This window comes from Trachypithecus francoisi, unplaced genomic scaffold (genome assembly GCF_009764315.1).
Source record: "Trachypithecus francoisi isolate TF-2019V2 unplaced genomic scaffold, Tfra_2.0 Contig01436, whole genome shotgun sequence".
Classification (NCBI taxonomy): Eukaryota; Metazoa; Chordata; class Mammalia; order Primates; family Cercopithecidae; genus Trachypithecus; species Trachypithecus francoisi.
The window spans coordinates 3,162,547-3,177,475 of record NW_022681430.1 but is presented as its reverse complement, the minus strand read 5'-3'; the positions used below and the strand labels follow the sequence as shown (position 1 = coordinate 3,177,475).

The 14,929-nt window shown below is 41.6% G+C and overlaps 1 protein-coding gene across 2 annotated transcripts in view; it reads right to left on the bottom strand.

Annotated features, from left to right (window-relative positions):
* TBC1D12 (TBC1 domain family member 12) overlaps positions 1-14,929 on the bottom strand; it is a 149,800-nt gene that overhangs the window by 57,457 nt on the left and 77,414 nt on the right. For both annotated transcript variants that reach the window (XM_033225065.1, XM_033225074.1), the window contains one exon: positions 12,218-12,333. In XM_033225065.1, coding sequence (XP_033080956.1) covers positions 12,218-12,333 — 116 coding nt within the window. The remainder of the gene's footprint in view (positions 1-12,217; positions 12,334-14,929) is intronic.

Genomic DNA, 14,929 nt, shown 5'->3' with positions numbered 1-14,929 from the left:
AAGGTAGGCCAAAAGGTTGGCCTCTTCATCCAGTTAGGCAAGTGGAGAATATAATGGAAAAATTCTTGAAGGAAATTAAAAGTGCTAATCAATGAACACACAAATGATAAGAAAGCAAAACAGCCTTATTGCTGAGAAAGTGTGAGTGGTCTAGATAAAAGACCAAACCAGTCACAACATTTGCGTAAGCCAAAGCAAGGCCCTAACTCTCTTCAATTCTATGAAAGGTGAGAGAGGTGAATAAGTTACAGAAGAAAAGCTGGAATCTAGCAGAGATTAGTTAATGAAGTTTAAGAAAAAGACTGGGCCAGGCGTGGTGGCTCAAGCCTGTAATCCTAGCATGTTGGGAGGCCGAGATGGGCGGATCACGAGGTCAGGAGATCGACACCATCTTGGCTAACACGGTAAAACCCCATCTCTACTAAAAAATACAAAAAACTAGCCGGGCGAGGTGGCAGGCGCCTGTAGTCCCAGCTACTCGGGAGACTGAGGCAGGAGAATGGCGTAAATCCAGGAGGTGGAGCTTGCAGTGAGCTGAGATCCGGCCACTGCACTCCAGCCCAGGCAACAGAGTGATACTCCGTCTCAAAAAAAAAAAAAAAAAAAAAAAAATGTTTACATACATAGAAGTACAAGATGAAGCAGCAACTGCTGATGGAAAAGCTGTAGCAAGTTATCCAGAAGATATGCTAAGATCACTGATGAAGGTGGCTACTCTAAACAACAGATTTTCAATGTAGACAAAACAGCCTTCTACTGCAAAAAGATGCCATCAAGGACTTTCCAAGCAAGAGAGAAATCAATGCCTGCTTCAAAGGATGGGCTGACTCTCTTCTTAGGGGCTAAGGTAACTGGTGACTTTAAGTTGAAGCCAATGCTCATGGACCATTCTGAAAATCCTAGGGCCCTTAAGAATAATTCTAAATCTACTCTACTTGTGCTCAATAAAGCCTGGATGACAGGACATCTGTTTACAGCACGGTTAAATGAATATTTTAAGACTATTGATGAGTCCCACTGCTCAGAAAAAAAAAAAAAAAAAGATTCCTTTCAAAGCAATACTGCTTATTAACGATGCACCTAGTTACCAAAGAGCTCTGATGGAGACGTACAAAAAGATGAATGTTGTTTTCATGCCTGCCAACACAACATTCATTCTGCAGCCTGTGGATGAAGAAGCAATTTTGGCTTTCAAGTCTTTTTTTTTTTGAGACAGGGTCTGGCTCTGCTGCCCAGACTGGAGTGCAGTGGCGTAATCATGGCTCACTACGACCTCTGCATCTCAGACTCAAGCAATCCTCCCACCTCAGCCTCCCAAGTAGCTGGGAATACAGTTGTGTGCCACCACATCTGGCTAATTATATATATATATATAGTAGAGACAAGGTTTTGCTGTGTGTTGCCCAGACTGGTCTTGAACTTCTGGACTCAAGTGATTCACCCACATCAGCCTCCCAAAGTGTGGGGATTACAGGCATGAGCCACTGTGTCCAGCCTCAACTCTTATTACTAAAGAAATACATTTTGTAAGGCTATAGCTGCCACAGATCGTTGATTCTTCTACTGGGCAATGTAAGTTTATATATATTGTTTTTTATATAGGCAGAAGCGAGTATGAACATAGAGAGAAGGGAAACAAGACCCAAATAAAAATGTAACAAATGAAAAATACAATTTCTAAAATGAAAAACACACAAGATAGAGCGATGGGACTGACAGCAGAGTACACACTGCAGAAGAAAAAAATTCAGTGAACTTGAAAATACGATAGAAAAACTACAGAAAATGAAATACACAGAGAAAAAGACCCCCCCCCCCAAAAAAAAAAAAAAAGGAAGGGAGGGAGAGAGTGAGAGCATCTAAATGAGCTATGGGACATGGACACTATCAAGCAACATATATTTAGGCATCTCAGAAGAAAGGTGGGTGGGGGCAAAACAAAAAAACAGAAGAAGAAACAAAGGCTGAACATTTCCTAAAGTTTATAGAAAACTATAAATGCAAATGCAAAGATACATTAGGCCTAACAAACCCGAAAGAGAAGGAATATGAAAAAAAAAATAAGAAAGCATATCATAATCAAATTGAGGAATATCAGAGATAGAAAAATTCTTAAAAGCACTCAAAAGAAAAAAAATCACTGCCAATGGACTAGTATTAATACAATAAGAAACGTTAAAAGAATCTGCTTCAGGCAGAAGAAAAATGATACCACACGGAAATTTGCAGTAGTAAAGAGAGCACTGGTAGTCCATGGTATGTAACCTAGCAACAGAGATTAGCAAAATATCCCCACTGGATACTCCTAATCAACCACTAATAAGAAGTAAGAAGCTGGGTGACGATGTACATGTTACTTTTGAACATATTTGGAAAACTAAAAAATTTAATAAGATTGGCTGGTTGCTCCTAATGTCATTAGACAAAGTGGAAAAAGAAAAGGATGAACTCAGAGATTTGAATTCCCACCTTAAGAACCACATAAATGACTAAAAGCTTCTATCTCGAGGACCCTCATCTCCTACAGTAGCAGGTTGCAACTGCTGAAAATCAAATACAGAATCTCATTCTATGACTAGCTGAACTACAACAAATTTGAACTCCCAGCCTCGCAAGGAGTCTACTGTTAAAGTGAGGGCAATGTTTGGGAAATAATGGGATCCTCAAAGCTGAAATAGGTATACATGGGAAGACCTCAATGAAGCTGGGGACACTGAGCTTCTAAACTCTGCTGAATTTTCTTTGCCAGTAGAAGAGGCCTCTCCACACCATCTGAAGGTGATCAATCCTGCATTGCCTAAAGAAATGGTAATCGCCTTCCCTGAGGCAGTTGCCCTGCAAGACAATGATGATTCCCCTCAGGACCTAGCCTTACTACCCTTTTGCTTCTAGGCCTATAACTAAACTCAGGACTCAGCAGGCTCCTAAAGGTGAGTTACAAAGTTAGACCCATGAGGAGGCATAATATACTCCAAAAGAACTATTTGAGTTTTTTAACTTATACACATAGAAATCTGAGGAACAAGTATGGGAATGGACACTGAGAGTATAAGATAATGGTGGAAAGAACAAGGACTGATGTAAGATAAAGCTGGATCAGGATACATTCATATGGGCTCACTAAGCAGAGATGCTGTACTTAATGCTACAGCCCAGAGAATTAGAAAGGGGGCTTAGGCCGGGCGCGGTGGCTCAAGCCTGTAATCCCAGCACTTTGGGAGGCCGAGACGGGCGGATCACGAGGTCAGGAGATCGAGACCATCCGGGCTAACACGGTGAAACCCCGTCTCTACTAAAAATACAAAAAACTAGCCGGGCGAGGTGGCGGGTGCCTGTAGTCCCAGCTACTCGAGAGGCTGAGGCAGGAAAATGGCGTAAACCCGGGAGGCGGAGCTTGCAGTGAGCTGAGATCCGGCCACTGCACCCCAGCCTGGGCGACAGAGTGAGACTCCGTCTCAAAAAAAAAAAAAAAAAAAGAAAGGGGGCTCTAATAGTTTGGTTGGCTGATTGGCTAAAGCATGGACCAAAAGGTGGCCCACATTGACGTCAGGTGGAAATGTCAGACCTGCTTTGGTTTAACCTAGAGGAAAGAATTCAAAGGCTTAGGGAGATGGGAATGTCAGAACAGGTTTGTCATTTAAAACCCACTCATCTATACAGGAAGGATCCAGAAAACATACTTGTCTCTTTTTAAAATTTATTTTTAATTTTAAAAAATTTTCATGGAGACAGCAGCTCCCTATGTTGCCCAGATGGTCTCAAATTCCTGGGCTCAAGTGATCCTCCCGTCTTGGCCTCCCAAAGTGCTAGGATTACACTCATGAGCCATTGTGCCCCAGAGATGACATATTTTTCCCTTTTTTTTGAGACAGAGTCTCGCTCTGTGGCCCAGGTTGGAGTGCAGTGGCGTGATCTCAGCTCACTGCAAGCTCTGCCTCCCAGGTTCATACCATTCTCCTGCCTCAGCCTCCCGAGTAGCTGGGACTACAGGCGCCTGCCACCATGCCCGGCTAATTTTTTGTATTTTTAGTAGAGACAGGGTTTCACTGTGTTAGACAGGATGGTCTCGATCTCCTGACCTCATGATCCGCCAGCCTCGGCCTCCCAAAGTGCGAGGATTACAGGCACAGATGACATATTTTTCACTGCAATTGTTAAGAAATAAAATTGTGATGGGAGCCCCAGCATCCTTGAAGAACTCGGTGATTACTTTTTTGTAAGCCAGACCTTCCAGTGGGAACTGTGGTCACTGAACTGGGAAACCTAAATGCAATGGGAATAACTGAATCCTGGGGTGGCAGGGACCAAGTGGCAGCACTCAACCACCAAAGCAAGGTGAGCATAATTACCATACTGAACAGCAGAGTCAAAGTAGCAATCAGAGTAGTATGACTTGCACAAACCTATTGTGTTGGCTAGTTGATACGATGTTGCTAGAAGTGAAAAAAAGAAACCTACTACATTCTTAGTTGATCTATATAAGCAGAAAAGTGCTAGGTCAAGAGAATAAAGTCTATCCTGAATCATGAAGACTAACAGCCCCTCAATCACTCGCCAGACTTGAGCCAGTTTACAGACCCAGAATCCTTTGAATGCAGAAGATGATGGATCCCCTTGAGAGGACTCCAGTACACTACCAAAATTTTACACCATTAATCTTTCTCCCAGCCTTCCCCAAAGGGGCCTTTTACTGGGTAACTATTCATTAGGTAAAAGAAAATAATCAGATCGTTCAGGGACTACTGGATATCGGCTCTGATCTGACACTAATTGCAAGAGACCCAAAATGTTACCATAGTCCAGAGTCAAAGTCGAGGTATGTAGAGGTCAGGCGATTAGTGGAGTTTTAGCTCAAGTCTGTCTTACTGTGGGTCCGTGGGTCCCCAAGCCCATTCTGTGGTTAGCATAAGGTCAGCATGAAAATAAAGTTTCTTCTGAATATGGTGAAAGATATCAACCCTTGTCTTTGATACATGGAGCCACCATACTAGCGTGGAACTACTTAATTTGGGCTACTTACATACTTAAACTCTTGTGTATTTAGGCTACTATTTGGGGAGTCTCTTATGTGTAGTTGAATGTAACTACTTAATCATATACCAATTAATCAATGATGATGCTCTAAAGGTCAAAAGCCATCACAAACTCTAACCACATTTAAAATCCATGGAGTTTAGTCCTCACATCCAGATCCACTGAATCTTATAATTCCTAACATTGCCTGCACATACTAACTGCCTTAAATCTTGCAAATCGATTCTGTCCAAAGCTGCTTTCTACCTAAGTCTAAGTCATAAGACCAACTATTAACTCCAAAATCCTAGCCTTAAGTCTCTCTTATTTCCTTTTACAAGCTATTCTGCTTGCCTCTCTGGATTTCTGTAAAAGAATAATGGATTTAACTGTTCCTAAATTTCAGATAAAGTGCTTCCTAGAATTACAAAGGATGTGAAGATAAAAGCAATGATGGATTCCATATAGTTCCATGCAAAATAATTACAATATCCCTTTTCATTATGTTAATACTTGCAAAAAAACTTCATTTACTGTAAAGAAAATAAGACCACATGAAAAAATAGAAGCTAAATATAAATCTAGTTTTCCGGTAAACAGTGATACTGGACTCTGGGTAATATTGCTTTTTTTCTTTTGCTTCTACATCCCAGAGCAGTACATACCTTTCTGGAATTATTAATCTTTTGAACCTATATTCCCTTCTTTTGCTTTTCTAGTCCTTTTAACAACCTTGCAATGAATTCCTCTATTAAAGTTCCTCTATTTGAAATTACTACATTGATTTGTTTTTCTGACTGGACTCAGAGCCCTTAAGATACAGAAAATTGTTTGATTGATAGCTGTACTTCATTTACCTTTAGAAACTTTCATTTTGGGCCGGGCGCGGTGGCTCAAGCCTGTAATCCCAGCACTTTGGGAGGCCGAGACGGGCGGATCACGAGGTCAGGAGATCGAGACCATCCTGGCTAACACGGTGAAACCCCGTCTCTACTAAAATATACAAAAAATTAGCCGGGCGAGATGGCGGGCGCCTGTAGTCCCAGCTACTCGGGAGGCTGAGGCGAGAGAATGGCGTAAACCCGGGAGGCGGAGCTTGCAGTGAGCTGAGATCCGGCCACTGCACTCCAGCCTGGGCGACAGAGCGAGACTCCGTCTCAAAAAAAAAAAAAAAAAAGAAACTTTCATTTTGGCCGGGCGCGGTGGCTCAAGCCTGTAATCCCAGCACTTTGGGAGGCCGAGACGGGCGGATCACGAGGTCAGGAGATCGAGACCATCCTGGCTAACACGGTGAAACCCCGTCTCTACTAAAAACTACAAAAAACTAGCCGGGCGAGGTGGCGGGCGCCTGTAGTCCCAGCAACTCGGAGGTTGAGGCAGGAGAATAGCGTAAACCCGGAAGGCGGAGCCTGCAGTGAGCTGAGATCCGGCCACTGCACTCCAGCCCGGGCGACAGAGCGAGACTCCGTCTCAAAAAAGAAAAAAAAAAAAAAGAAACTTTCATTTTACCATTCGAGAAACAGCTTAATTTAAATCACATTTCCAGTTTTTTTTTTTTTTTTTTTGAGACAGAGTCTCGCTCTGTCACCAGGCTGGAGTGCAGTGGCACAATCTCTGCTCACTGCAACCTCCACCTCTCGGGTTCAAGCAATTCTCCTATCTCTGCCTCCTGAATAGCTGGGACTACAGGTGCACGCCACCACACCCAGCTAATTTTTGTATTTTAGTAGAGATGGGGTTTCACCATGTTGGCCAGAATGGTCTCGATCTTTTAAATTCATGATCTGCCCCTGCCTCGGCCTCCCAAAGTGCTGGGATTACAGGCGTGAGCCAGCACGTCTGGCCTACATTTCCAGTTTAACTACAAATCCTGCCTTTAAGATTTCTAACCACCTACTGGCTTCCACGAAATAGGCCTGATCCTTCTCTTCACATAAGATGAAATGCTGCTGGTGTGAAGCTTAATCCCTTTTGCAACTGCAATCTCTGTCATCTTATTTCATTTTTTTTGAGACAGGATCTCATTCTGTCACCCAGGCTGGAGTACAGTGGTGCAATCACAGCTCACTGTAACCTCAAACTACTGGGCTCAGGAAATCCTCCCAAGTAGGCTAGGACTATAGGTATGTATGACCACACCCTGGCTTATTTTTGGTAGAGACAGAGTATCACTATTTTGCATAGGTTGGTCTTGAATTCCTGGCCTCAAGCGATCCTCCTGCTTCGGCCTCCCAAAGTGCTGGGATTATAGATGGGAGCCACCATGCCTAGCTCCTCTGTTGTTTCTTTTCTACAAGTCATGGCAAACAATTTGCTGGGCACAGTTTAGGAGATCTAGTCATCTATTTAATAAGGTGAAATTTGTAGATGCTCTAGACCCCTGGGTCCCCAACCTTTATGGTACCAGAGACCAGTTTCATGGAAGACAATTTTCCCATGGGCTGAGATGGGAGGATGATTTTAGGATGATTCAGGTGCATTACATTTATTGTGCATTTTATTTCTATTATTATTACATTGCAATATGTAATAATTATACAACTCATTATAATGTAGAATCAGTGGGAGCCCTGAGCTGCTTTTCCTGCAACTAGACAGTCCCATGTGGGGGTGATGGGAAAAGGTGACAGATCATCATGCATTAGATTCTCATAAGGACCACACAACCTAGGTCCCTCTCACACACAGTTCACAATAGGGTTCATGCTCCTATGAGAATCTAAGGCTGCCGCTGACCCGACAGGAGATGGAGCTCAAGCAGTAACACAAGTAATGGGGAGCAGCTGTAAATACTGATGAAGTTTCGCTTGCTTGCTCACTCACTCACCCACTCATTCACTCACTCACTCACTGCTCACCTCCTGCTGTGCAGCCCAGTTCCTAACCAGAATCAGTCTTTGGCCTGGGGTTTGGGGAGCCCTGCTGTAGAATAATTTCTATCTTCTTCCAGATGCCACCTCTTTGTTGAAGTAGTGGCATTACCAGTAGATAAGACACAAAAGCAGAACAGACCTCTTGGACCTGCCTGCATCCATAAACAGAAGAAACCTAAGATTACTCAGATCTCTGTTCTAGCTTCTTGGGCTATAACTAGACAGATGTTAGCTGGCCCAAGTCTGCTAGAAGAGTATTATGAGGGAGATAAAGTACAAAGTTCCACTTTAGTACTCAGGTTGTACCCAGGTATTCCCATGTAGAGTTTTCTTCCCCTCATCTGGTTTTATACTCAATAAAATTGAAAGTTTCATTCTCGGCCGGGCGCGGTGGCTCAAGCCTGTAATCCCAGCACTTTGGGAGGCCGAGGTGGGCGGATCACGAGGTCAGGAGATCGAGACCATCCTGGCTAACATGGTGAAACCCCGTCTCTACTAAAAAATGCAAAAATCTAGCCGGGCGAGGTGGTGGGCGCCTGTAGTCCCAGCTACTCGGGAGGCTGAGGCAGGAGAATGGCGTGAACCCGGGAGGCGGAGCTTGCCGTGAGCTGAGATCCGGCCACTGCACTCCAGTCCGGGCCACAGAGCGAGACTCCGTCTCAAAAAAAAAAAAAAAAAAAAAAAAAAAAGAAAGTTTCATTCTCTTCTGTTCTCCATTATCTATTTTTCAACTGGTTGAAGTAGAAGAGTAAGTAAGTGATTACAAACCCTCACACTCCAACACCATGAAAACACTTTGTTGGTTTGTTTTAGTTACATAAGTCATATAAATAACTTCCCCACACCAAAAATGCCCCCTTCAAATTTAAAAAGGTGAACAAAATTCTTAGTTAACCACAGCATCTCAGTGTTGAGTGGAACACTAGAGACCAAATTCAGTCTCTATATTACAGATAAGCAAACACACAGAAACAGAATAAAAGCTGTAACATTTATTATAATAATATAACTACAGATAGTTCGAGTGAATATAAAAGTACTATTTTCCAGCTGTTTATATCTTTTTGTACACTCAGTTCTTTTCATAATGTTATTATGTCTACCATATTATTTCAAGCCAATTTCATTGAACATTATTTCAAGGAACTCTTTGTGTGTTACAAGAAAGGTACAAGAGAAGTAGATACAACGGAAGGCTGAAGAAATCACTAAAGACTTGATAGAAAAGGTAAAGCCTAATCCTTAAGGACTGAGTAAGTAAGAAGTAGAAATAAGACAAAAGCCTTCCAAGACAGGGGAATAACATGAACAAAGGCATGGAGGCAGAACCTAAAGAGACAGATATGATATAAAATAGAGTATGGTGTAAAGAAAGATTTGTCCCCAACACTATCTAGAACAGAACTTTTTGAATGATATTTTCTTTTTTTTTTAGATGGAGTCTTGCTTTGTCGCCCAGGCTGGAGTGTAGTGGCACTATCTCGGCTCACTGCAAGCTCCGCCTCCCAGGTTCACGCCATTCTCCTGCCTTAGCCTCCAGAGTAGCTGGGACTACAGGCACCCGCCACTATGCCCAGCTAATGTTTTGTATTTTTACTAGAGATGGGGTTTCACCATGTTATAGCCAGGATGGTTTCGATCTCCCGGCCTTGTGATCCACCCGCCTCGGCCTCCCAAAGTGCTGGGATTACAGGTGTGAGCCACCGCACCCGGCCAAGTGGTATTTTCATAAACGCTTTCTGGGAAGAAATTAACATACCTGGTAAAAAGCGTAATCCATTTAGGATAAATTTTAACAAGCTTAAACAAACTCTTCTGGGAACTTATCTACATACTCAGCTGACAGTTGCAAAGTCTAAAGATCTTTAACAAGTTATTCTTTTCTTGTTTATCTAACCATTCTTGTTTTCCTATAAATGTCTCCACCAAGAAAGGAATCTTTGAATTGGCCTGGTTCATTTTAATCCCTGGCAGCAAGTCTGAAATAAAATTTCACATGTTCTCATAACTAAGTTTCTAAAATGCTTTTTTTAAGCAATGAAAAGACGAATATAAACATATTCATCAAATCCTAAAAGAGGAGTATTGGGACCACACTTCTTTAGTATGAGGGAATGTAACCAGAATAAAACAACAATATACTTAACAGGTCCGGCTTTCTCTTGCAAAGTCCAAAAAATATTCTATACTCTTTTATTTGGCTCCAGACTCTTTTATTATGTTCATCAGGATAATGGGTAGAAAAAGGTACAGATCAGGAAAATGGCAAGAAAGGCTAGGAACTTTTACCTTTAAAAAAAATGAGAGAAAGAGAGAGAATTCTTTAGCCAGGTGCGGTGGTGTGCTCACGTAGTCCTAGCTACTAGAGAGGCTGACGTGGCAGGATTGTCTGAGGCCAGGAGTTTGAGGCTACAGTAAGCTACGATTGTGCCACTGCACTCCAGCCTCAATATCAGAGCAAGACTCCGCTTCTACAAATCAAATTAAATTAAATTAAAAAGAAAGAGAGGGACAGAGGGAGAATTCTAGTAAAAGAAAAAGAATAGATCCAGGAAACCCGAGGAGGAGAAAAAGAGCTAAGAACCAACTGGTCTTGCTTTAGGATGTGTTTTGTTTAATAATAAATCAGACAATATTCTGATGTACAGCAGCACTGTGGAAAATACAGAGAAGGGCAGACATGGGAATAGAACAATTTAAGATGTTTTGCTGAGCATTAAGAATGTATTCTAGCCGGGCGCGGTGGCTCAAGCCTGTAATCCTAGCACTTTGGGAGGCCGAGACGGGCGGATCACGAGGTCAGGAGATCGAGACCATCCTGGCTAATACGGTGAAACCCCGTCTCTACTAAAAATACAAAAACTAGCCGGGCGAGGTGGCGGGCGCCTGTAGTCCCAGCTACTCGGGAGGCTGAGGCAGGAGAATGGCGGAAACCCGGGAGGCGGAGCTTGCAGTGAGCTGAGATCTGGCCAGTGCACTCCAGTCCGGGCGACAGAGCGAGACTCCGCCTCAAAAAAAAAAAAAAAAAAAAAAAAAAAGAATGTATTCTTAGGCTAGGCATGGTGGCTAATGCCTGTAATCCCAGCACTTTGGAAAGCTGAGGTGAGTGGATCACTTGAGGTCAAGAATTCAAGACCAGCCTGGCCAACATGGCGAAACCCTGTCTCTACTAAAAATACAAAAAGAAAAATTAGCCAGGCATGTTAGTGCAAGCTTGTAATTCCAACTACTCAGGAGGCTGTGCCAAGGGAATGGTTTGAACCCAGGAGGCAGAAGTTGCAGCGAGCTGAGATCGTACCATTGTACTCCAGCCTGGGTGACTGAGCAAAACTCTGTCTCAAAAATAAAAAATTAAAAATAAATAAAAATAAAACAAACATAAATAAATAAATAAGAAACGTATTCTTTGTTTTGTTTTGTTTTGTTTTTGAGATGGAGTCTCACTCTGTCGTCCAGGCCGGAGTGCAGTGGCACGATCTCGGCTCACTGAAACATCTGCCTGTTGGGTTCAGGCAATTCTCCTGCCTCAGCCTCCCGAGCAGCTGGGACCACAGGCGTGTGCCACCATGCCTGGCTACTTTTTTGTATTTTTAGTAGAGACAGGGTTTCACAAGGCTGGTCAGGCTGATCTCGAACTCCTGACCTTGTGATCCACCCACCTCGGCCTCCCAAAGTGCTGGGATTACAGGCATGAGCCACAACACCCGGCCCAATAAATGTATTCTTAATAATAATAGTAGGCTCCCAGCTGAGTCAGCCCACTCCTCTCTTGGAATATATGCTTACTTCCTTAATAAAACTTTTGCTTACCTAAGTAGTTACATAGTACAAAAGGCAAAGACAAGCACATCTTAAATACATATTTAATGTCAAGAAAGGAAAAATAATTGCCCTATCACGTTAAAATGGAGGAGCAGAGAATTGAAATAGAAACAGACATGAAGAGCCAATAGTTTATTATGTTTCATATACTAACTCACAGAGACCTCTAGAAAATATGTGTTAAGTCTTAGACAACAACAATATACTCTCTACTAAGGCCAGCAGTGCGTGCCTATAATGCTGGAAGGGGAGACTGAGGCAGGAGGATCACTTGAGTTTGAGAACAGCACGGACAACATAGCAAGACCCTGTCTCTAAACAGAAAACCCAAGAAAAATATATTCTCCCCACATAGTTTTAGGATAGACAACAGGGATTAAATTTTGTAAAAATTAAGTCCTTTGCGTATCTCTCTCAGTATCTTTCTCGCTATCTTTTAAAATAGTGAACAAAATTAAATTTAACTTTAAAATATAAACACTTTTACTAATTATCACTAAAATACTTACGATGGGCGATCCTCAAGAATCAGGGCAGTGGTAGAAAGTGGCTCAAATTCAAAATTCTTGCGTCTTGAAGACTGAGGTGGTGGTTTACAAGTCCTCCCCGTTCGTGCTTCATATTCCTAGAGTAAATTAAAACATACCTTATGCAGAAACTGCTCCAACATAGTTTGTATTATTAAATCTGTATCATTAAGAGTATTATGCTATAATAAGAGATACATACAATTCAAAAAATAATTTGGTAAAAATATCAAGCAGACAAAAAATAAAAAAAATTTTTGGGGAGGTGGAGGGGAGTTGGGAGCTCATGCCTATAATTCCAACACTTGGGAGGCCAAGGTGGCAGGATTACTTGAGCTCACGAGTTCAAGATCAGCCTGGGCAAGGGATAACACCTCACCTCTACTAAAAACAAAACATAATGATAGTTTTGGATTTCAATCTACTATTACAAATAGATCTACTTACTCTAAATGTATTTATTTATTTATTTTTATTTTTATTTTTATTTTTTGAGACGGAGTCTTGCTCTGTCGCCCAGGCTGGAGTGCAGTGGCTGGATCTCAGCTCACTGCAAGCTCCGCCTCCCGGGTTTACGCCATTCTCCTGCCTCAGCCTCCCGAGTAGCTGGGGCAACAGGCACCCGCCACCTGACCCGGCTAGGTTTTTTTTTTTGTATTCTTTAGTAGAGATGGGGTTTCACTGTGTAGCCAGGATGGTCTCGATCTCCTGACCTCGTAATCTGCCCGTCTCAGCCTCCCAAAGTGCTGGGATTACAGGCTTGAGCCACCGCGCCCGGCCCACAAATAGATCTACTTACTCTAAATTTAAACAACACTTTGCTAACACATCTTATTCAAAAATGTAGCCACAGACTGTCAAATATTTCACTAAAGAAACTTTCTATAGTATTCTTCTAATTCATCCAACCTGATAATCCTAAATTAATTTAATATAATATATGGTAAACACATTTAAATGTCTCTATTCAAGTATTCTTTCACAAATGTTCCCAAACTTCTGAAATTTATTTATAGAAATTTGCCAAAGATCAATACCAAGTTTACCAGCTTGCAAGTTTCAGTACTCACATTTTTTCCTTTCTAAAAAATTAAGCTAGCATCTGATCATCTCCAGGCACTAGTTATATTTTTCATTACATTCTCAAATATTACTCAATGATTTCATGAACTATGCAAGTCCACTGGTGGCAAGATAAGACCGATTTATATGAAGAAAATAAAATGCACTTAAAGTGGTCAGATATTTCACTTCTTAGTTGCTTAACTACAATTTCCTATAATTCTTTTAATACTACTGTTACATCCTTTCCAACTCAAAATCTATTTCTCCTTACTCAATCAGGCAATTGTAAAATGAGATCTGATAGTTTCGTACCTCTTAAAAATTTGATAATCTTGTTTTTCCTTTTTTTTTTTTTTTGAGATGGAGTTTCACTCTTGTGGCCCAGGCTGGAGTGCAGTGGCATGATCTCGGCTCACTGCAACCTCTGCCTCCCGGGTTCAAGTGATTTTCCCACCTCAGCCTCCCGAGTAGCTGGGGTTACAGGCATGTGCCACCAAGCCTGGCTAATTTTTTTTTTTTTTTTTGTATTTTTAGTAGAGACAGGGTTTCTCCATGTTGGTTTCTCCATGTTGGTTTCGAACTCCTGACCTTGTGATCCACCCACCTCAGCCTCCCAAAGTGCTAGGATTACAGGCATAAGCCACCACGCCCGGCCTTGATGATCTTTTTGAAGCTTAACCTTAATTGAGATATTACTTTCAAAAAACAACTTACGTTGTCTTATAAACTTCAGCTTACCTTGTGGTTTCAGCCACTGTTATAAAGTTTCATATTCATCTTTAGTTCTGCATCTTCCCTTCCATCTACTATATCTATGCTCTGCTTATCTGAGAGTTCCCTTGCATCACCACACTGGGTTTTTAGAAACTTCTCCTCCAACAAATTATTTAGGATTGTGTGCACTTATGTTTATTAACTGTCATCTCAAAGAACCGCACAGCCATTCATAATCAAAAGCAATAATGTCACTCATTTCTTTTTGGCTTTTCCAATTTTCTTTCCTAATATCTAGAATATGTATCTAATCATGCTCAATGTTTCTTTTCTTCATTACAAACTCCAACGTAATAAATTCCTTTTCTGCTGTTTTTCTTACTAAAAATTATAGAAAAATAATAAATTTGTTATAATTTAAATGATATTTCATTTTCCTACAAGGTAACCTGGTTTCACTACCTAACAGAATACCATGAATATTATCCAATAAAACATTTTTCCATGCAAACAAAGGCTATGCACATAGACAGCAAAATCAAACTTTTAAACCAATATATTAATAACAACTAACACTGACTGACACTATGTAACCATGCACTGTCAGTCCCCTCCCAGTGAAGAAAAACTGAGGCACAAAGATGTATACTCACTTGCTGAAGGTCATTACCAGCAGGCAGTTTGGCTCCAGAGCCTGCCTTTTAACGATCTATTATCTTGCTATATTAACAGGCAGTAAAGTAGCTATGTATGACATTAAATTTTTTTTTTTTTTTTGTAGAGATGGAATCTCCTTAGGTTGCCAAGGCTGTTCTTGAACTCCTGGGCTCAAGCAATCCTCCCGCCCTGTCTCCCAAAGTGTCAGGATTACGGGTATGGGCCACTGTGCCTGGCTGATGAAAACTTAAAAGAATG